General features: G+C 35.2%; 1 protein-coding gene across 4 annotated transcripts in view; it reads right to left on the bottom strand.

Moving 5' to 3' along the window:
• Positions 1-1,793: 1,793 nt before the first annotated feature.
• Positions 1,794-21,911, bottom strand: part of SRPK2 (SRSF protein kinase 2) — a 231,247-nt gene continuing 211,129 nt past the window's right edge. For 2 of the 4 annotated variants that reach the window (XM_027838508.1, XM_027838509.1), the window contains one exon: positions 1,794-3,439. In XM_027838508.1, coding sequence (XP_027694309.1) covers positions 3,255-3,439 — 185 coding nt within the window. In that variant the 3' untranslated portion in view covers positions 1,794-3,254. The remainder of the gene's footprint in view (positions 3,440-21,911) is intronic. The other 2 variants (XM_027838510.1, XM_027838511.1) reach the window with 1 other exon arrangement.

Here is a 21,911-nt window from a genome sequence, read left to right as displayed (position 1 = left end):
TAGACAAATACCTTGTCTTGGGAATAGGCCTTATGTCAACAAGTGATTCTCAAACATGGAACATAAATCATTGACTTAATGAAATTATAGATTATAGGTATACACACACACACACGTGTGCATGTATGTGTGTGTATATATGTGTGTACACTTTAGCTTGTAATGTTTCATAAGCAAAAAGTCTTGATTCTGTTATCTTTTATTCTAATAAAACAAGCAAATGCAGTTACACCACAATACTCTCCACCCCAAAATTAGATCTTTAATAATAGGTAGAAACTAAATACTACCAAAATTATACATTTTTTTTTCAAAGGAAAAAATAGCCTTAGAACCTACAGTCAAAAAACTAAATTGAGGGCCTAGTCAATTTTTCTAATGTACAAAAATCTTCTAGTATATTACTAATTCAGAAAAGAGCACAATGAATATGTTTAATGTACTGAGTTATACAGAGCAAGACTTAAAATCCTCACTGTTGCCCCACATCAGCAATTGGAAAAAAAAATTACAGACTCAAGAGGCAACAGTATAGGGGAAAGAGTGCTGGTTCTGGAGGCAGGTCCAGATTAAAATCTCAGTTCTCCCATTTTGCCATTGTGATGTTGGGCAACTTCTTTCACGTCTAGTTTTGTTAGCTGTAAAATGAGGGAATTAAACTAGATGGCTTCTAAGATCTCTTACACTTTCTATGATCCTATTAATACTGACCATTTTTCATCTTGCATATGTTTAGTACAGTCCAATGGCCAAAAAAAAAAAAATTCTAGAGTTAAAAAAAGCAGGTTACAAACTGCTTTCAATGCTTCAAATCTCTGCAAGGAGGAAGTCTCTTTATATGCTATATATCACTATTGGGCTTCACGTGGAGAGAAGAAAAAGGAATGGGAGATCAAATTAGGGTCAGTGAGTAGTTAGTTACACCTGTGGTTTTAGATCTTAAAGAGATCATTAGAGGTCATCTAATTCAATGCTCCATTTCAGAGATGAAGAAAGAAATAAAGACCATGAGAAGTTGTGACTTACCCAGTGTCACATACAAATAATCTGTATCAGAACCATTATTTGAATTCAGGTTCTGATTCCCAGTCAAACATGGTTTCCACTGTATATGTCAATGATCAAGAGTTTGCTGTACCTGTCGTACAGTGAATCATATTCTAGGACATTTCCACTAACTTACGAAACCTGAGATTTGGGTTGTAGTCTGACCTTATTAACCATGAGCAAGAAAATATAAAATTAGGCCATGAAGACTAAATCATTTCTATTCTTTCTAGTTTTGAAAACCTAAACAACTCATGTAGTTATTTTCCTTTATGTTTTTGTTTTAAGGCTGGCAGTGATCTCAGAGTATCAGCTAATGCCCAACATCTTGAACCTAAATCAATTCTATTCAAAATCTTAAGCTTTTCAAAATTCTTACATTACATCTGTATCCCTCTTGATGCAATTTAAGCCTGCCCTCCCCCCTTATCTATTCAAAAAAAGTTCTAAGACATGATGAGCAAGAAGCATCATTGATTAAAACCCTAATGGAAGACTACTCACTTTTGGCTTTGGGAACCCTATTCCCTTTAGAATGCACCTCAATTTCCACATTCCTATTCTACCCTTAAAAATAACTGATTTCTGGTTCTTTAACCATACAGCCTAAGTTAGGCAACTAGGGTTCCAACACCTTAACAATTCATTGAGTTTTGTTTATATAATGCTAAAATCATGTAACAGTAAATAACTAAAAAATGTCAGTATATAGTTATATCAAACATAGTCCAATGACCAGCACAATGTCTGAAAAAAAAACAAAACACTTTAATTAATTAGACAACTGCAAGCACCTCAAACAATAGGTTATTGTTACAACGCTTGGGTATCTTTTCACAATCTAGTTATTGCCAAGGCATGTGAATAAATTTAAATGGACAAAGTCAAGAAAAAGTGGCACCATAATTAATGTGGAAAACTGGAAAAAAAAGTTACATTCATCCCACTGACTTCTAAAGAGGTAAAATACCTCTGTATATTAACATTCTAAAATCTGTATTGCCTACTATGGTTGTGTCCTGGATTCTACACGCATAAACCAAATTGCAGCTTGCAAAGGGGAAATCATTTTCTTTGTACTTGAGTTCATGGAAAGAAAAATACTAGTGCAATTTGTTATTAGAAACATGTAAAGCTACATGAAGAATGAACATCTGTGATCTCTGACCTCTAAGACTTGGGGGGATTTCTCTGTCCATTGCATTGCAAATTATACACTATACCCCTTGCTTTGTTAGGCATTAGAATACCCTTTCTCAAACATAATTTTCATTGCACATACAGAAATGTTTCCTTTGCTCAATTTAACCTGCCTATAGTTCAACTTAGTGCTTGTAGTCAGAAATAAATACCACATCGTAGCATGTTATCACATTATAAGGGAAACTGCTATTTTTCCTTAAAAGCACTTTAAAAAAAAAAAGATGCAAAATATCCAATGGGAGTGTAAGTGTGTAATCCATTTTTCAGAATGAGAAGTAAGTCTTGCCTTCTGTTAAAGTGCCGTATGGGGAAAGAAGTTTTGTAAATGAGAGCTGCTTTGTTTAAAATCCAATGTAAAAAGAATTGCTGTAGAATTAGAAGTTCATATAATTTCAAAGCAGCTGATGTATGCTACATGCAACTTAGAGGCTACAAATCACTCAAAACTTGGTAGCTTTACTCTGAAATTGGAGTCCCATCCCAAATTTAATGGAAAGAAACATTTACAGGTCACATTTACATATACTATAATACAAGAATGATATCCCTTTGCCAGCAGATAAAATTACATTTCCTTTCCATGTCTTGATTCCAACTTGATAATTTCTTAAGCGTGTAAATTATAGAATACTCAGCTAAAAGAGTTCTTCATAAATAGTTACAAAACCTGCCGAAACACAAAGAGGGGGAAAGTATTTTTCGTTCAAGAAAATGATATTTGAATGCCACACAACACAAGAAACAATGTTTAGAGACAAGGTATTAAGTGTTTCCAGAAGAGAGTGGGTCAGTAAACTACTTAGCTGAAGACAAAAGACTACCCTTCCCCAGGACCACAGTGCACAAAAAGCAAAATGTCAAACAACAGTACCTCAAAGCAAAATAAAGGTCTGAGGATGAAGCCAGCTCACTTGTAATCCTGTTAAAGAATTTGAGAGTCACCATTTAGGTCCGATGTACTGGAAAATATTTGCTAGCTCAGAATGTTATATTTGCAGATTCTGCTAAGAATTCAACCAAGGATGCCTAAGGCATTCTCCAGCTGAAGCTCTTTTTTCTGGAACCATTTCTAACATCGGGATCAGGAAATCTGTAAACTGTGCAGCATCTTCATGAGGCCAACCATATTTCTCCACAAGCACATCAAAGAGGCTCCAGGGCTTCAGCTTCGTAATATGCCGTAGTTCTCCTACATGCACACAAAAGAGTGATATTTTAGAAAGCTGACATCATTTGTGTTCTCTTTTTGGACCAATAAGCCACCTTTCCAATGAAACTATTCATCAAAATTTAGAATAATAAGCTTTCTAGAACAAATCAGTCAGGTGACAAATCATTACCACATCTAAGAGTCTCACAGTAAATCCAATGTACAAATCTGGGATTATGCAACCGGTAGATTCATTAATCCAGTTTTAAGAGGTCTCTCATTACAAAGTTCTTTGAAAAAACTAGGTACCTTTAATGCACTTAAAATAATACACTTAAAATATTGCTATGTATCTTTTTCAAAAGCACATTCCAGAAGGTGAGATACACTCACTTTCCTAAGTTCTCCAAAAGAGAAGTCTTTCCTATCGAATGAATACTCACATGAGAGTAAAAGCTCACAGTGTAATGTGTTTTTGAGGTGTAATAAAAATGCAACAGCATCTTATTATGGTATTTTTCTTAAGCAACCAGATTGAACTAAAGCAAATACTAATTTGTGCCTCTTAATATGACAAAAATTGCCCATAATTAAAGCACACTAATGTGTACAGATTTGGTTAAATTCACTAGACACAACAGCAGTCAAAATAATCACAATTCTATCAGACATTATGTTGTAGCAAACTTTTTTTGAGACCACAGAAAGCATTTGAGTGCCTACTATAGTGGAATGCAAATTAACTGGGGCAAAGTAAAATAATGTATTCAGACCTATACCATAAATCTTACAACTTTTTTTATATCTTCAGCTTTTAATATACAATACGTTCTTTTGTCACAATCACTTGTTATACACAATTTGGCATTACGTTTTACAAGATGTTGACACATTCTTTAGGTCATCATGAAATTATACTTTTATCATATTGGATATAAAGTGTACCTTTATTAAGTACCTTTCCAAGTTTATCGTTGATTATAGAACACACGTTTTCAATAGAGTTTAAGTCAGATGAGTTCCTAGGCCACTTCCATCTCTTGGAGAAATTTTTTAATACAAGGCTATATTGTAATATCCCCATCTCCATTTGGGAATTTTTGTCATTCCAGAACAATTCTGCTTCAATATTAACATGTTCACCAGAGTCCAACATTCTGAGGATAAGACTTCCAGGTCCACTGAAAGTAAAAATGCCTAAGCTGCTTCCAACAACTTTTTTGTTACATCCTTGAATTAAAAAAGTGAGTTTCTTACTTTAAAAATTACCTTTTCCTAATTTTTAGCACTCCAATTTTTGTAATGGCTTGCTCATGACAAGGATTTTTTTCTTTAAAGCAATGATTAGATGCTTTTTTTTAACTGGTCTTCTCACTGTTCTTTCCACATATAGTAGGCTTAGCCTTACTCTAGAGGATTCATTAATCATCTAATTAACGTTAATTATCAATAACAATCCCTCAAGCAGGGCAGAGGCCCTTTCAAGGTCTTTACTAAGTTTTCTGAGGATTTATTAGGTCAATTCACAACTGGCATCGTTTTTTCATTTTCAATCCAACTTTCCTTTGTTGTAATTGATCCTGCTTCATTGTGGGTTTGAACAATCCCTAAAACACCTGACTTAAACACACTCATTGAAGACTAGTCTTCCTGACTACAGGCTAACTACCTAGTTGTCCAGGCACTGGGGATAGGAAGACAAAAATTAAGAAGTTCCTGCTCCCAATGAACTTATCTTTGCAGAATTTGTAAAAACGTAAGTAAATACAAGGTAATTTTTATACATAAAATATTATGATACATAATCTTAGTTAGTCAACTCTATAAAACTACAGAGCAACCAAGCAAGTGGGTATGCACCTGACTTATCACCTTGTATCACACAAATAGTAAAGAAAGCTTTTGCTGATGCAAATGTTTTTTACTTTTATATTCTCAAAGCTGAGCACAGTATAGCACTTAATGTTTAAAAAAAATGCTTCTCCCTGTCCCATTCCTAATTACAAGTTACCATCAGTAGTTTATGAAAACACCTTCTATAACTTAAGAATTTTTTGAATGCTTATTTTTAAGACATCAAAATTTAGTTTTATTTTTTTCTAACATAAATTAACCAAGAGTATGATTTTTGTTGGTTAGTTTTTTTAGTGTTTTTATTAAAACAGATTATTATGCTCAAAAATTCACTTAATCTGTTTATCTTTAAAAAATTCTTTTAGGGGCAGCTAACTGGTGCAGAGGATGGAGCACGGGGCCAAGAGTCAGGAGGACCTGAGTTCAAATCCAACCTCAAACCACACACTTGACACTTAACAAGCTAGGTGACCCTGGGCAAGTCACTTAACCCCAAGTGCCTCACCCCCCCCCAAAAGAATTCTTTTAAAAAATATTCCTTGTTAAAGGGATTAGGTGCTAACTACCACACACACACACACACACAAAAGATTTGCCTTCTCCATCCCTAACTATTACTAGTGCCTTCCAATCTCAGATTACCTTCGAAATACTCTTAGATATTTATATGTCTTCCCCATTACAATATGAGCACTTCTTGATGGTAGCAGCTGTTTTTGCTTTTTTTTGCACTTTGGGGTGGGGAGTGTGGTATCCTCAGCACTTAACACGTTGCCTGACACTTTAACAAATGTTTGTTGACTTTACTTGGAATCACTGCCCATGGCACAGGTCCAAAAAACCCCGTATCATTTTATATTTAATCAAATAGGTGCCTTGATAACACGGCATCAGTGACCATCCATAAGCCAAACTATATTGACATTTCAAAGGATATCTAATTTTCACATTTTGCAGATCGAGGCTATGCGACTACTGTATAGCAGAGAGCTGTCCTCTGAGTCAGGCCATCTAAGTTCAAGCCTCACCTGTACCACATCCCTGCTGGGTGGCCCTGAGCAAGACTCTTAACCTGCCAGGGTTCTGGGCAAGTCTTTAAGACTAGGCTGTACAAAACGTACCAACTTGCACTGACAGAATAAGTTTTCTTATCAAAGAATTCCCTATACCAATGAAAATCACAGGTCTAGCACCCATACCTGCCAGGGAAGCAAGCTCAGTAAACCTTTTTTGTGTGAAACTTTCTTTAGTCAAGATATCAAATGTAATATATTCCGCCTCTGAAACTATGCTATTTAAAGCACAAGAATAATTCATGAGATCCTAATGCAAAGAACTGAGTTTGACCTCATAAATATCCCTGAAACTTGGTGGGATGAGAGTCACACATATAATGATGAAAAGTATATCTTATTCAAAAAGGGCAGAACACATAAAAGCAGCAGCAGAACAATACTGCATATTAAGAGATAATATGGATGTGAAGAAATCTACCAACCATGAGGGGAAGTGAGGAAAACTTGAGTAAGGCTCATCGGAGAGAGAAACAAAATTAATATTGAAGGAAAAGAGGGCAGACTACATCAACAAAGAGTTTGGATGACAGAGCAAAAACCTGACCTGTAAAATCTGATTTTATAACACTAAAAGGTTTTAACTAGCCACAAATCTTGCTGGAATTTTCTGTCAAAAACAAAGCAACTGCTAATTCCAGACTTAGTTTAATATTAGATAGCTCCTGCTTCAAATAATAGAGAAAGAGATAAAGGAAAGTCCTATTCTGGACCTGATTCAGAGAGGGGGATGGGAGGGGGGAGAATGGTAGAACTAATTGCTAAAATCAGCCTGTCAAACAGCATCTCTATTAGCTTACAATGTACCAGTAAAGAAAGGCAAAAATATGGTCCCTTTCTCATCTCAAGGAGTTCACATTCTAATGGAAGAAAAAATGTACAAACTACTCACAAACAAACATATTTACAGTGTAAATGGGAAATAATCTCAGAGGAAAGACACTAAGAACCAGACAAACAAGAAAAGCCTCCTGCACAAGGTGGGCTTTGAGCAGTCTTGAAAGGAGGTCAGAGAAGGCGGGAGGTGATGAGGAAGGAAAGCATTTTATATATGAGACAACCAATGAAAAGACATGGAATAAGAAGAGGGTTGTGTTGTATGGGAGAACAGCAAATAAGTCAATACAACTTAATCATAAAGTTATGGAAGAAAGGAAGGTATGAAAAGATTGGAAAACTATAAAGAGCCTGGGTTTTAAAGGGCTTTAAAATCCAAACAGAGGATTCAATATTTGATCTTGAAGGCCAATAGGTAGCCACTAGAGTTTAATGAGTTAGGGGGCAATGTGCTGACTTGGCCAGAGCTAAGCTTTAAAAAAATTTCTTTGGTTAATGAGTATATAATAGATTAGAGTGGGGAGAGCAACCAGAAGGTTACTACTGCAATAGTCTAGGAATCAGGTGATGAGAATCTACACCAGAGTGGAAGCTGTACATGTGAAGAGAAGGGGGCATACGTGAGATTTTGTAAATGTGGAGACGACCAAACTCAGCAGTATTAAATATGCAGGGTCAGAGTGAAGAACTGAAAGTGATACTGAGATTACAAGCCTAGATGATGGGGAAGATGGTAGTATCCTTAATAGTAATATAAAAATTTCAAAGAGGGGAGAGTTTGGGTAAAAGATAATGAGTTTTAATCTCTAAATGGATGAATGACATGGATATTTAAGTCACATCATAAGATAAGACGAACAGGGAAAAAATTACCTTTTGGAATGGGGAAGAGTTCACAATCAAATAAGTGATAAGATCTTACAAAACAAAACATTCAATTTTTATTATACAAAAATGTTATTATTATATAAAATTAAAACCTTTTTGTATAAACCAATCTAATGGTTTTTGTTTGTTCATTTTGGAGGCAACTGAGGTTAAGTGACTTGCCCAGGGTCACACAGCTAGTAAGTATCTGAGGCCAGATTTGAACTCCAGGGCCTGATTCCAGGGCCTGATTCCAGGGCCAATGCTCTATCCACTGTGCCACCTAACTGCCCCAAACAAATCTAATGTAATAAAAATTAGAAGGGAAACAGGTAAATGGAAAACAAAAAAAACCTTTGCAACAACTTTCTACAATAAAGGTCTCATTCCTGATATATAAACGATTCCTTCAAATTTATAATACTAAGAACCTTCCCCCAATAGATAAAAGGCTGAAGGATTATAAAGTTTTCAAAGAAATTCAAGCTATCAACAGTCATGTTAAAAAAATGTTCTAAATCTCGTAATAATTAGAGAAATGAACACCTAAGCAACTTTAAGGTTTCACCTCATACCAATCAGACTGGCAAATACGACAAAAGTTGGAGAGGCTTTGGGAAAAAAAGGTACACTAGTGCACTGTTGATGGAGCGATGATAAACTGGTCAAGCCATTCAGGAAAGCAATTTGGAACAATGCTCAGACAACTCACCAAACTGTGCATACCCACTGACATAGCTATACCACTTTTATTTCCAAAGAAATTAAAAAAGAGGGAAAGGACACAAAGATAAAAAATATTTAAAGAAGCCCTTTTGGTGGTAGCCAAAAATGGGAAACTACGGGAAAGTGCTACTGGGCAATGGATAAACAAGCTGTGACATATGAATGACATTACATTATTGTTTGTTTCATCAAAAATGAAATGGATAATTTCAAAAGAAACTTAGAAGACCTTTATGAAAAGATGCCAAGTGAAGTGAGAATTAGAAGAACAATTTATATAATGATAACATTATGGAGACAAACAGTATGAAATTTTAGAACTCTGATCTACCCAATGATAAATCACATGTTGAAAAGGATGAAGATCAAACAGATCACTCACCTCCTGCCAGGTGATGACCTTAAAATGCCACACTAAGCATACAGTTTTAAACCATGTTAATGTGGGAATTTGTTGGGCTATGTAGATTTGTACCGAGTTTATTTTTTAAAATTTGCTCAATTGGGGTAGCAGGAAGGGCAAATAAAAAGAAATACTTGTTACTTGAAAAAATAAATTGGGCAAAAAAAAAAAAGACAGTTTTGTTTTGGGTATATCAAGTTTGAAATGCCTGTGAGATTCATTCTAAGATGACCATGAAGCAGCCATTGATGTGAAACTAGAGGTCAGAAGAAACACCAGGGCTAAATAGAGATCTGGGAATCATCTGTAAAGGGTTGATAATTGAACTCATGGGAGCTGATGAAACCACCAAATGAAACAGATGCGGGCCTAGGACAGAGCATGGGACACCCACAGTTAGTGGGCGTGCTCTTGATGAATATCCAGCAAAAAAGACTGAGGAAAAGTCAGAGAAGTAGAAGAACCCAGAGAAAGGAATGTCATGAAAATTTAGAGAATATCCAGTAGTGTCAAAGACTTGAGAGAGGTTAAAAAAGGAAAAAAAAAAAGATGAGGACTGAGTAAAGGCCATTAGATTTGTCAATTAATAAAGCACTGGTCACACAGAAAGCAGCAGTTTCAGTCTGCTGATGAGGTTAGAAGACAGGCTATGAAGGGATTAGAATTGAGTAAGTAAAAAGCAAATATAGCTGACTTTCTCAAAGGGTTAAGCTGAGGAGAAACATAGGACAGTAGCTAGCATGAATGGTCAAATCAAGTGAGAATATTTATGGATAGAGAAGACAATTATATAGAGTAGGCAGGAAGGAAAGGGCCAGTAGATAAGAAGAGACTGAATATTTTAGAGAGAGTGAGAATAATAAAGGAAGAAATTTGTTGGAGAAGATGAGAGATTGCTGGATTATGGGTGCATGCTGAAGCATTTGCCTTGGCAAGAAGGGCCACTTCTTCATGAGAGGGAAGGAGGTGCTAGTGTTGAAAGATTTCGGAGTGATGTGAGATGAAGAGAAAAGAGAACTCTCAGTGAATGGCCTAAAAGATTTCCAGTGAAGTATAAAGCAGCGGGCAGCTAGGTGGCGTGGTGGATAGAGCACCGGCCCTAGATTCAGGAGGACCTGAGTTCAAATCTGACCTCAGACACATAACACTTGCTAGCTGTGTGACTCTGCACAAGTCACTTAACCCCAATTGCCTCACCAAAAAAAAAAAAAAAAAACATAAAGCAACATCCTCAGGTAAGAAATTGAGGGAGTAAGGTTAAGGAGGGTTTGAAGAGGAACATAAATGTTTAGAACAGTTCATGATGAGTGGGATAGGGAATTGATTATGGAGGTATGAAGGGGAACACTGGGAACAACAATCACTCCACTTTACATCTTATAAAATAAACGAGGCTTCTTTGAACGTGGTCTGATGTACACCACAGGTTTGCAGAGAGCAGATTTCATGGTCGTGGAAAGCAGGAATAGTAGAGTCATGGAAAAGATGGATAGGGTCCATTAACCTAAGTTTTGCGTGGGAAATCAGACCAAAATGGGTGTGAAGTTCCCCAAAATGAAATTCAACATGCTTAAGAAGAAATTATTTTGGTAAGGAAGAGAGAAAAGAAAGGGGAAAAGAGAGAGGAAAGAAGAGATGTGTGGCTGCAAAAGGAAGCTACAAATTCAGATTTTTAAAAAGACTTGCAAAAATATGGAAATAGAGATAACAACACAAACATAAAAGAGTAGCATGGTCCTACCCAAGTAGTGTCAGGGATACTAAAGGTCAAATGAACTGAGGCTGACAATGAATGCTAAAGGACAATGAAAAGGGCTTTCTGAAGATGAACTGGGAGGAATATCAATGAAATGACAGGAATACTATTCATAGAGTGGTTGGGTTAACTGATGACAATAAGGGTAACTAACTGTAATTTTGCTTCTGAGTTCTTTTAAAAAAAATAAAGTTTTGGTATTTTGTTTTTACATTACAAATATTAACAGACTACCTCTATTCCACAAGAAATCTCTTGTAACAAAATAAAACAATTAAGCAAACCTAAAAACATAGGAACCTTATCTGAAAATGTACTTTAACAATCTACATCTGTTGCACCACCTTCTTATCCTCTTTAATTATTTTTTTAACTAACAGACATCAATTTTCATTCCCATCCCACACCCCCTGAGGAAAAAAAAAGGAAAAACAAATTCATTATAAGAAATATGCATAGAGTCAAGCAAAACAAATTCCCTGGTTGGCTGTATACAAAATTATCTGTCTCATTCGGTGCCTTAAATATGTCACCTCTGTGACAGTTCTCTGGAATCATGGCTAGTCATCATAGTTCTTACAGCTTTCCAAGTTATCTTTACAGTCCTGTTTTATTGTTCTTCTGGTTCTGCTTATTTCACTTTGCATTGGTTCATATGTCTTTTCATATCTCTTTGAAATCCTCTATTACTTATTTCTTATAATACAACAGCATTCCATCATGTTCATATACCACAACTTATTTATCCATTCTTAAATTAATGAGCATCTTTTTCATTTCTAGTTTTTTCCACTACAAAAACAGAGCTGCTATAAATGTTTGTGTATATAAGGACCTTTTTCTATTTCTTTGATCACTTTTGAGTATAGTCCCATTAATGTTACGGCTGGGTCAAAGGCTACAGATTCTACACTTTCTATGTATAATTCAAAACTGTTTTCCAGAATGGCTGTACCCATTCAAACGCCCAATAAGAGGGCTACAAGGTACCTGTTTTCTCACAGCCTCTCCAACATTTATCATTTTCCTTTTTTGTAATCTTTACCAATCTGATGGGTATGAGACAGAACCTCCAAACTTCTTTGATTTGTTCGTGTTTCTCTAATTAGCAGCAATGGCAGCATTTCTCATGCGGCTATAAAGAATCTCAATTTCTTCCCTTAAGAATTGTGTCTTTGTATTTTTTGACCATTTGTCATTTGAGAAACAGCTCTTACTCTCTTCTGAATTTGAATCAATTCCTTACACATTTTGGAAACGAGACCTTTTTGTCAGAGAAACTTGTGGCAAAGATGTTTTTTCAATGAACTATTTCCCTTTTAATCTTACCATTCCTGGATTTGTTTGAGCAAAAACTTTGCAATTTTAGGTAATCAAAATTATGCATTTTGTCTTTCATGATCCTCTTCATCCCTTGTTTAGTCCTAAACTTGTCTTAGGAGGAAATTTTTTCCATGTTTCTCTAATTTGTTTATGATGTAACCTTTTATGTAATGTGATCTTTTGTATTCAATATTAATTTGGAATTCATCTTGGTATAAGGTGTAAAGTGCTGGTCTAAATAAAATTTCTTCCACAGAAGCATCTAAATTTTCCCAGCCACCTTTGTCAAATAATGAGTCCTTATCCCAGGTATGTGGGGTCTGTTTGTTTACTGAGTATTAGGTACTAGATACATTCATTTGCTTTTGTAGGTTGTGAACCTAATCTGTTCCACTGGCCAATATCTTTTGTAACCAGTACCAAATTACCTTGAGAATTACTGCTCTGTAGTACAATTTGTGATCTGACATTGCTGGACTTGTTTTGTTCTCTCTTTTTTTCATTATTTCCTTTGAGAGCTTGGACCTTTTAGGCCTCTAGATGGATTTCATTACATTTAATTGTTTAGTTCTTTATTTCTGTAAATAGTAGCTTATAGATGCATTTATATAGTTATTATGTGTATCTTGGTAGGCAGACTTCCAAGTATTTTATATATTCTGTAGTAAGTTTAAGTGGAATTTCTCTCTATTCTGTTTTATTGATCTTATATAGAAATGCTGATGATTTGTATGAAATTATTTCATATTCTGCAGGTTTGTTGAAGTTATTTTTTCAATTAATTTTTAGTTGACTATTTAGGATTCTTTATACTAACTACTATATCATCGGCAAAAAGATAATTTTGTTTTTTCTCTACCTACACTTATTCCCTCAATTTCTTTTTCTCATCTTATTGCTATAACTAGCATTTCTAGTATTAGGTCAAACAGAAAATGGACATCCTTATCTCATCTCTGATTCTATTTGAAAAGATTCCATTTTATAGTCATTATATAGGATGGTAGTTCTTTTAGATATTTGTCATTTTAAGAGAATGTCCATTCCTTTTTTTTTGTATTTTTTTAAACAGAAATGGATATTATATTTAAGTATTTATTATTTTAAAGAAAGTTCCATTTATTCCCATATTTCCTTTTTTTAAAACAGAAATCAAAAGCTTTTTCTGCATCTATTATTACCAACTCATATGACTTTTTATTTTGTTATTAATATGGTTAATTACATTTATAGTTTTCTTATTATTAAGCCAACCTTACATATCCTGATATAAGTTCAACTTTGCTATAATGTATAATCTTTGTGGTATGTGGTTTTAGTCTCTTTGCTAATTTTTTTCTTCAATGTTCTGTATTCAAAGGAAATCAATCTTTAGTCAGCAAAGGATATAACAAAAGTGGACAAGGAGTTGAAACTCATAAGTGAGGAAAAAAGGGAGCACAGTTATCCTTAATGTATTCAAATCAACAGACCAATACAAATGACATCAAGAGCACGTCATGTCAGGCTAACCTTGTTTCCTTTATTTCTGACATATTTACTTGACTGATAGTGAAGAGAAATGACATAAAAAAAATACTATGTCTAGATTTTAGCAAAACTTCTAATCATATCTCTCATCCTATTCTTGTGGACAAAACAGAGAGATAATAGGCTGAATAAGGGTACGAATAAGTGGATTTGGATTAGATTAAATAACTCCCAAAGATTAGTCATTATAGGTAAGGTACAGTGGATTGAGCAGTGAACTAGAGAATCAGGAAGGCATGGGTTTGAATCCTGCCACAGACACTGGCTAATCCTGGACAAACTTACTTAATCCTTCTCAGCCCAAGACTCTTCATCTTTAAAAATAGGGGACTGGCTTGATAACCTCACAGGTCTCTTTCAGATCTAAATTTATGGTCCTATTTAGAGGAAGGAAGAATACCTCAATACTCTGTCTTTGTGCTGTTCAACATTCCTATTAATGACTTTTAAACATAAACCTAACATAAAAACATAAACATTTCCATGCACACAGAGGACTAAAAGAATTACATATGAAACTCTGAATGTTCATTCATACCACTTGAATTTTTTAAGTATATAATAAATTCCACATTACATTCAAAACTATCGCTGCTTGTCTGTGCTTCCTTCTAAACTTCTTTCTGTTCTCCTCTGTGAATTTTTGAAAATGTTTCAATAGCCTGATTCTTTTTCATAATTATTAACATCTCCACCTTTCTATGTTGGTGCCCTTCTACCATCTTTGAAATTAAGAGTACTGCTTCTCCAAGATGTTCTATATGATACCATAAGTGGAGTGATGGGAACGTTGGGGGACCCCGAGCATCCGGAGTCTAAGTGTATTGGACCCAGATTGTCCCAGTCTGGACTGGTATACAGCAGTAGTTGCTGTCACTCCTTGGGACTCAAAGGTCGCCCCACTTGATCACAATGGAGATTTCCCACTACTTTGGGACTTTTTCCAGGGAGCACTCAACTCCTGTTGTCTCTGAATACAGAACCTTGCAGGCTACCCATTTTTCTGACCTGTCTGTTTTCAATGGGAGGCCACTCAGCTTATAGCCTGCATTGGCTGGCACTGGCTTTGCTGGTAACCCCTTTTCTTATTTCTCATGAGCTTCTGGCTGACTCTGTAAAATTCTGGAATGGAACAAGTCCCTTACAGTGAATTTCCTCACCAGATTTCTTGATCCCTATTTGATCTGGTGTGAGTCAGAGCTGAGCAGACTGGTCTGCCTCCTTTCAGGAAACCATCCTGGCCAGAAGGCTGAAACTGACAATTTCAGAGAGATTACTGAGAGGTTAAGTGACTGTGACCACAGTCACAGAGCCAATATATATTAGTCAGGTCTTAAACTAAAAAAGCTAACTATCCACCAAGCCATGCTGGCTCTCATTAATGGGGGAAAGAGAACAAGAATTTATTAAGCACTATATGCGAGGCACTATGTTAAGCACTTTGCAAATTTATCTCACTTAATTCTCACAACAATCCCATAAGAGAGATGTTATTACCACCCTCATCTTATAGTTGAGGAAACTGAGGCAGGAAGACGTTAAATTTTAACTTGCCCAGGTGGGGTCACACACCTAGTATATGTCTAAAGGTGGATTTGAACTCCAGTCTTCCAAATTCTAGATCTAGCTACTTCTAAATAGATAACCACCTTAGGGGGGTAGAATAGAAAAAGTATGTCTGAGTTCTTATCTGCACCAATGAAAAGAGTACTCATGTTGAGGTAACTGGATCCATCATACCATGAAATGGCTACACTTATACTATATCCCAAAGGTGAGAGACATTGAGGCAAAAAAGATGACTGCATTCCTTTTCAGTTATTCCAATGTCCTGTCATCAAAGTGTCTGGATGACTTCAGACAAAATTTCATTTAGAAACCCTTGAGTGGAATTGCATATGGCAAATATCCAAGCCCCTAAAAAAGAAAATACACTCATGCTAGACTTGTCAAGAAAAAATACTGTACTCTGTGTTATGGGCATAAATCTGCCAGAGACAACTATACTCAGCATTTCTGCTTGATGACAGAGGGGCTAAAAAGTATGGAAATCTATCCTGCCTTTAAAAATCTCTCTGACACACACAATTTTGGAGTTACAATTAATAGTTTTCCCACAAGGACAAAATTCTACAGTAAGATAAAACAGTTATAGTTAACATTTTGCTTCATCAAACAGATCAACAATCACTTCATTTTTAGCACACCGTGAGGAACCGTTTTCCTAAAATTATGCAATTTTGTACTTAACTACTCTTTCCAAAGAATTTTATTTTTGCATGATCAAAGGTGAACTCAAGAGATATTTTTAGGAAGTGAATTAATCAATAATCTCATAGTCTGATCATAACCCTAAACACTTAAGAGAGAAGTCCATCCTGGCTGATCAAGGCTATCCCTTTAGAAGAAACTGGTTAGGCTTTTTATAAGAATGATGTAAAAGTATTGCAGTGCACTGTTTGGAAGTCCATAGTGAAAGAAAGACAGATAAGGATTTCTTATTCTGTTTGCTTAGACCAGAACTTCAGACCCCAGTATCGTCCAAATGTTATTTTGCAACATGTAACCTAAGGAGGAAACAAAATATGAGGCCTCATCATAATATGCTTCCACAGACTGAATTCTATATTAAAAAAAAAGAGAGAGAGAAGGAAAAAGAGACAGGCACAGAGTCCAGAACATGGGACATAACTATCCCAATGTAACTTGGTTAGACTAAGGTAGTATATTCAGTTCAAAAGGCCACATCTCAGGAAGGTGACAAACTATATCATGTCCAAAAGGGGGAAACACGACAAAGGAACTAGCCATATGTAAGGATAACTGAGGGTTAAATTGTAATACAGCACAATCTTAAGGAAGTTAAATTGTAACACAGTATCATTTTAAGAAGTAGTCCATAATTTCTTAGCTTCTGTCAAAAACAGGTACAAGTCCCAGAACCAAACCTAAACAGACTGTTCTGCCAATGTTAAGCCAACATTATAGATGCACCAAGATCATGATAAACTTACTAACGAAGAAATAATGGGATGACAGTTCTGAGAAATAGTTATATTGAAGTAAGCTCTGAGAATAGGTGTATTATGTATGAGTTATTTTTCAATAGCTAAAGGAGTAACTACTCTGTTAACCTACATTAAAAAAGAATGCTGTGGTACATTTCTTGTGCAGTCTGTTCTGCAGGCTACCTATATGCATGCATATACTCTGGATGCTAATTTCCTCTTTTCAATAAACCATTATTTCAAGGATTGTCTCCACGTAAGTTCTTTTCAACATAACAATTTGATATAGTTGGCAGACTTCTCAGGCACTTAAGGGCAGTCAGGTGGCACAGTGGATAAAGCACCGGCCCCAGAGTCAGTAGGACCTGACTTCAAATCTGGCCTCTGACAACTTACTAGCTGTGTGGGCTAGTCACTTAACCCTGACTGCCACTCCCCTCCTCCCAAAAAAAGCAGTTAAGTGAATTCCTTGTGGGTATTTATGACCACTTTCTAGGTAAGAGATCCTGAATTTCTAAAGTCTTCCTGCCGGGACTTCATTCATTGACCAGGGTCTTGGGAAGAAACTAGAGTCTAAAAAACATTGTAAATTGGAAAATGGGCAGAGCAGGCTCAAAAGAGATTCTGCCTGGGTCTCCACTGCCTTAAATGATGGAGAAATATGGGAAGCCTGGTATGTTGCTGGCAGGTCTCTCTCAAGAAGTTAAATATTTCTCTGAAATATTTATATTTATGATAGGCCAAATTTGCAGTGGCTAGGGGCAAGTTAATTTAAAGAATGCAAGCTGATTTATCTAAGGGGGTTTTTGGTAACCCCGAATCCAAAGTAAATGAATTACTGGTATCTTTGGGATGAGTATCGTGCCTCCCACAAACTTAGAAATTATTTGGATAGTCAGAAAAAAATGGAAGTGAGACAATTAAAACTCACTCTCTGTAAATATTCCATCTTCACAGGACCTCTAATTGAAAATCATGCTTTCTTTTTACCATCTAATTCATTTTGTTAATCTGTTGGGAAGAGACCTGCTGTATAAATTACAGGCTACCATATTCTAGACACCAGAGGGTGTGTTTTTAGAACTCCTTAGAGTAAATGTCCCTGATTTAGTTAACTATGTACCTTCTGATCCAGGAGGGGGATGGGGGGGGCGAATGGGAGCTTCATCCCATGCTGGAAAAACACCCTGATTTGTGCCTTCAGGTTCAGGAGAAGGATAGGGAAAAATGACAGTTTTACTCCATGCTGAAAAAGCAAGAAGCACATTGAAGGAAACCAATTCTCTATTGTGGGCCTACTCTAGTAATAATACTGGTGGAAAAAAAAAAAGGAATTGAATCAATTAGAATCAGTCATTACAAGGATAAGCCATGGCCGTGCACAAACTCTTTGTCTAAAGTTCAAACTAAAGGAATACAACAAGTAATAGAAAATTTAGAACCACAAGGAGATATCAAAAGGGAGCAATTCCCCTGTAAGAAAAGGAAAATTAGATAAAGGTCAACCTGGGTATTGCTTTGAATAATAAGAGCTGTAAATAAGTTTTTTATTCCTATGATTCCAATTGTTCCTGCTACTATAATTTCTGTATCTCTGATCATGAGGTTCTTTCGATCTTTGTTTTGCTTTCTTTTCAATTAGCTGAAGAATCTAAATTCTTATTTGCTTTTACTTATGGAAAATCTCAGTATGTATGGCAAAGAATTCCCCAAATCTTTCATGATTCAACTACTATCTTTTTCAGAAATTTGCAAGAAACTTTAAAGCCCCGTTTTATTAACAAGCAAGAAAAGAGTGGGAACATTTTCTGCTGAGTTTCAAAGCTTTCAAAAAATACAGTATCACATTTTGTGTACTTAATGCTGGCCAGATTAGGGATGTAAAGAGAAAAAGAGACAAAAGGAAAGATTCCTTCCCCCTTCGCAGAAATTTAGAGCAATACAAACTAAACTAGAGCTTGAATCTGTCAAATGAAAGGAAATCTATTTAGCAGTTGTGGTGACAACCTGATATATCCTGGTGGGTTTTGGGGGTTGCACTTCCCCAGGGCTAAGCTATATGCAAACAGCAGCTTTCGCTCTCCTTCTCCCCTCCCCTCCTCGCCTCACCCCCACCTCTGAGAGTGACTGATTCATCATAAAGGAAGGAGGTTGTTTTACCAACTACAGAGTAGAATTTAATTGCCTAGGTAAGTTATAAGCAAAATCATCTAAAAGGAATTAGAAGAGACTGTGACTTTGTAACCTCTTGAGAAACTAAATTGCAAAAGCTTTTTTTCTGACATTATAAGAAACTATCTGTAAACTTTGGAGTTTTCACTCTGAAAGGGGAAAAGTTTGTTTTACAGTTAACTGGCACTCTATAATAAAACTTGTCAAAGGTAAAAGAAGCCAAGAATTTTGTCTGAAAAAAGTGTCTCATGTCTCCTTTATATAAGACAAGAACAGGAAGATTTCCATTACTCTAAGGTTATTATTCTATTTTGGGAAATGCTTGTTTCCTCCTCAGATAGTCATTTTTGAGATTTCTTATGATCTCCAAGCTTTATTTCACAAATTTTGATGTTCTTGTTGATGTAAAGAAAAAAGTATAATAAAGTTATGTAGCAAAATTTAAAATTGAGCAATTTAAGATTTGGATTTATATTGGATTGATTAATTAAGGAAAATTATTATTTACAGCATGATTGATCTGTTTTCTAAATGGTAGCTTCTGATTCCCCCCTTGTAACTATATGAGCAATTCACTCTTAATTACTCTATACTGGTTTCTGAAAGCAACTAGTATAGAATGTCAAAAAGGATAGATGAATAAAATTATTTTTTGCAAGAGAATTTAAAAATGCATTCAATTGAATTGAAGTCATTTGTTTCATGTTTTGTGTTTTAAGTCCATAATACTATTTTATGTTATTCTTAATTTCCTAAAAAAATTTTTTTACATTGTGATTTTGGGAAACCATCATATAAGACAGGCTGTTAATTTGAAAAATGGTTCTTAAAGTATACTGCATTTGTAATATTAGATTAGCTCCTCTTTTGATCTGAATACTGCGTAATAATAAATTTCAGCTATCACTTATATTATTAACTTATTGCAACCCTAAGCATTGATTAGTAAAACCTGCTGTATAAGGTGAAATCTCTTAGAACTATAATTTGATTTGTTCTGAGTTTTGAATTAAGTTATGAATTGTTTTGATTTATTGCTAAACCAGCAATATACTGTTCAAAGAAAATTCTATGAGCTGCTCAAAGTAAGTACAACCTGAAAATGCAACAGGTGGATATAGGAACCTGGGAAGGTTGAGAAGACAGCTGTACAAAGGTAATGGCAAGATCCTCCTGACTCAGTTTCTCTACTATACTACTTCCTTTTTGAGCAGGAATACTTTCCAACTGATTTATTCTGAACCTGGCTATGATACCCTGTGAATAATGTGCAACTCTTGCATGATTGCTTCTTCCAAAAGCTATCTGTGACCTTCACCTGATATAAGACAGAGCCAAGAGAACTTCATCTTGGCATACCTACTATAGCTCAATTTGTGACTTTAGACTTAGGCCTGGAGGAAACAATTCTGATACTGTTACAGCCATGTCCTTCCTCTTTTTCTAACAAATTTTTCTGACCATAGCAGGAGAACTACAAAGTTTTATAATGGATCTTATGGTTACAAGCATCTCTGAATTGTGATAATTGGATACAAATATAAAGCACTATACTGCTTTGATTTTACTCTCTTGAATTTATGACTGCAACTGTCAACTTCCTAGCCTAGGGAATTTAGACAAATCAGTTTCTAGACTTGCCATTTCCTTGGTCATTGGTTCAATAGTTATATATCCATCCATAAGATTATGTTTGCATAGTATTACATGTTAACACATCTCCTCAAAGAGGAAATAGGATAAAGTTGTGATGTGAGACAAATGTAAAAGTTTTAATTCTTAATGGACTAGTAAACTTCACTTTGGGAAAAGCAACAAGATTAGGCTCTTTCCATTTGAAAACTGAAAGATATATGTTTTGCTTTCAAATGTGTTCCAAAGATTATACGTAACGAACTCATGATAGCAGTAATAGTATTAGTAGCCTTAGAACTTTTACTGTTGTGCCAATGAAGAAAACAATGGAAAAGGCCAAGTAAAGATGATGGTCCTAAATTATGTATTTTAAATTTTGCCCTAGGGATAAGAAGAAAGTACAAATTTCTTTCAGGTCCATTTGATTATCCATATGCATGCCTAAATACTCAGGCTTTGGATATATTTTAGTAATTGTCTTTACTAATTCCCTATAATGTCTCAAGTTGGATTGAGGCTTTCCTGTACACAATTGTTTTAATTAGCTGTCAAGAAATGCTTTAAAAAAATTTTTTTAAATGAAAAGATAAAGAAGACATAAATGCTACCCATCCCCTTCACAAAATAACCTAAACTACTGTACCTGAAGGTACATACGATATAGGTATATACAACAGGAAAAGATAAGGGAAATATCTTGTGGTCCTCAAGTAGAACACAAATGGAGTTCCCTTGTCAAACCACATAAAAGATCAGGAAATGTTCAATGAGATTTTTAAAGCAATTTTCAAAAATTAAAAATAAGTTTGCAGTGTAGTCTAATTGCTTGATTAAAAAGCCAGTTTCCAAATTAGGACAACACTGGTGAGTTACACGTTTTAATATAATTTTATTATAATACTTAACAAAGTAGCTAAATTGTTCATAAACCTGCAAATCATTTAGAATATTTGTATCTTATTTTGTAAGCTTTTCTTAAATGGGAGATTGACTTTTTTTCCTTTTCATTTGAAGTCTCTCTGACAACAGAGAGATATAAGGACTTAGTTTTACAAAGTCAGGTCCTCAAAGATTCTTTTAAAGACTCTTCTGTGTCTAGACAGTAGAGCCTCTGGACAGTATTATTCCCACCATAAACATGGTTCAGGTAAAGACAGAAAGAAAATATGGTATGTGAAAACTTAAACTCTCCATACTTTCAGTTGAGTTATAGCTAGCTTAATTTAATGTTCTTCCTATAGCTCCAAAGTTTATAAGGTTAACGCTACAAGACTTGCACTGGCTCTCATCACATAAACTAATTACTGAAAGACCAAAACAAATAGAT

The sequence above is a fragment of the Vombatus ursinus genome, unplaced genomic scaffold, assembly GCF_900497805.2.
Source record: "Vombatus ursinus unplaced genomic scaffold, bare-nosed wombat genome assembly UNPS02014830.1, whole genome shotgun sequence".
NCBI lineage: Eukaryota > Metazoa > Chordata > Mammalia > Diprotodontia > Vombatidae > Vombatus > Vombatus ursinus.
This window is presented reverse-complemented; position numbering and strand designations above follow the sequence as displayed.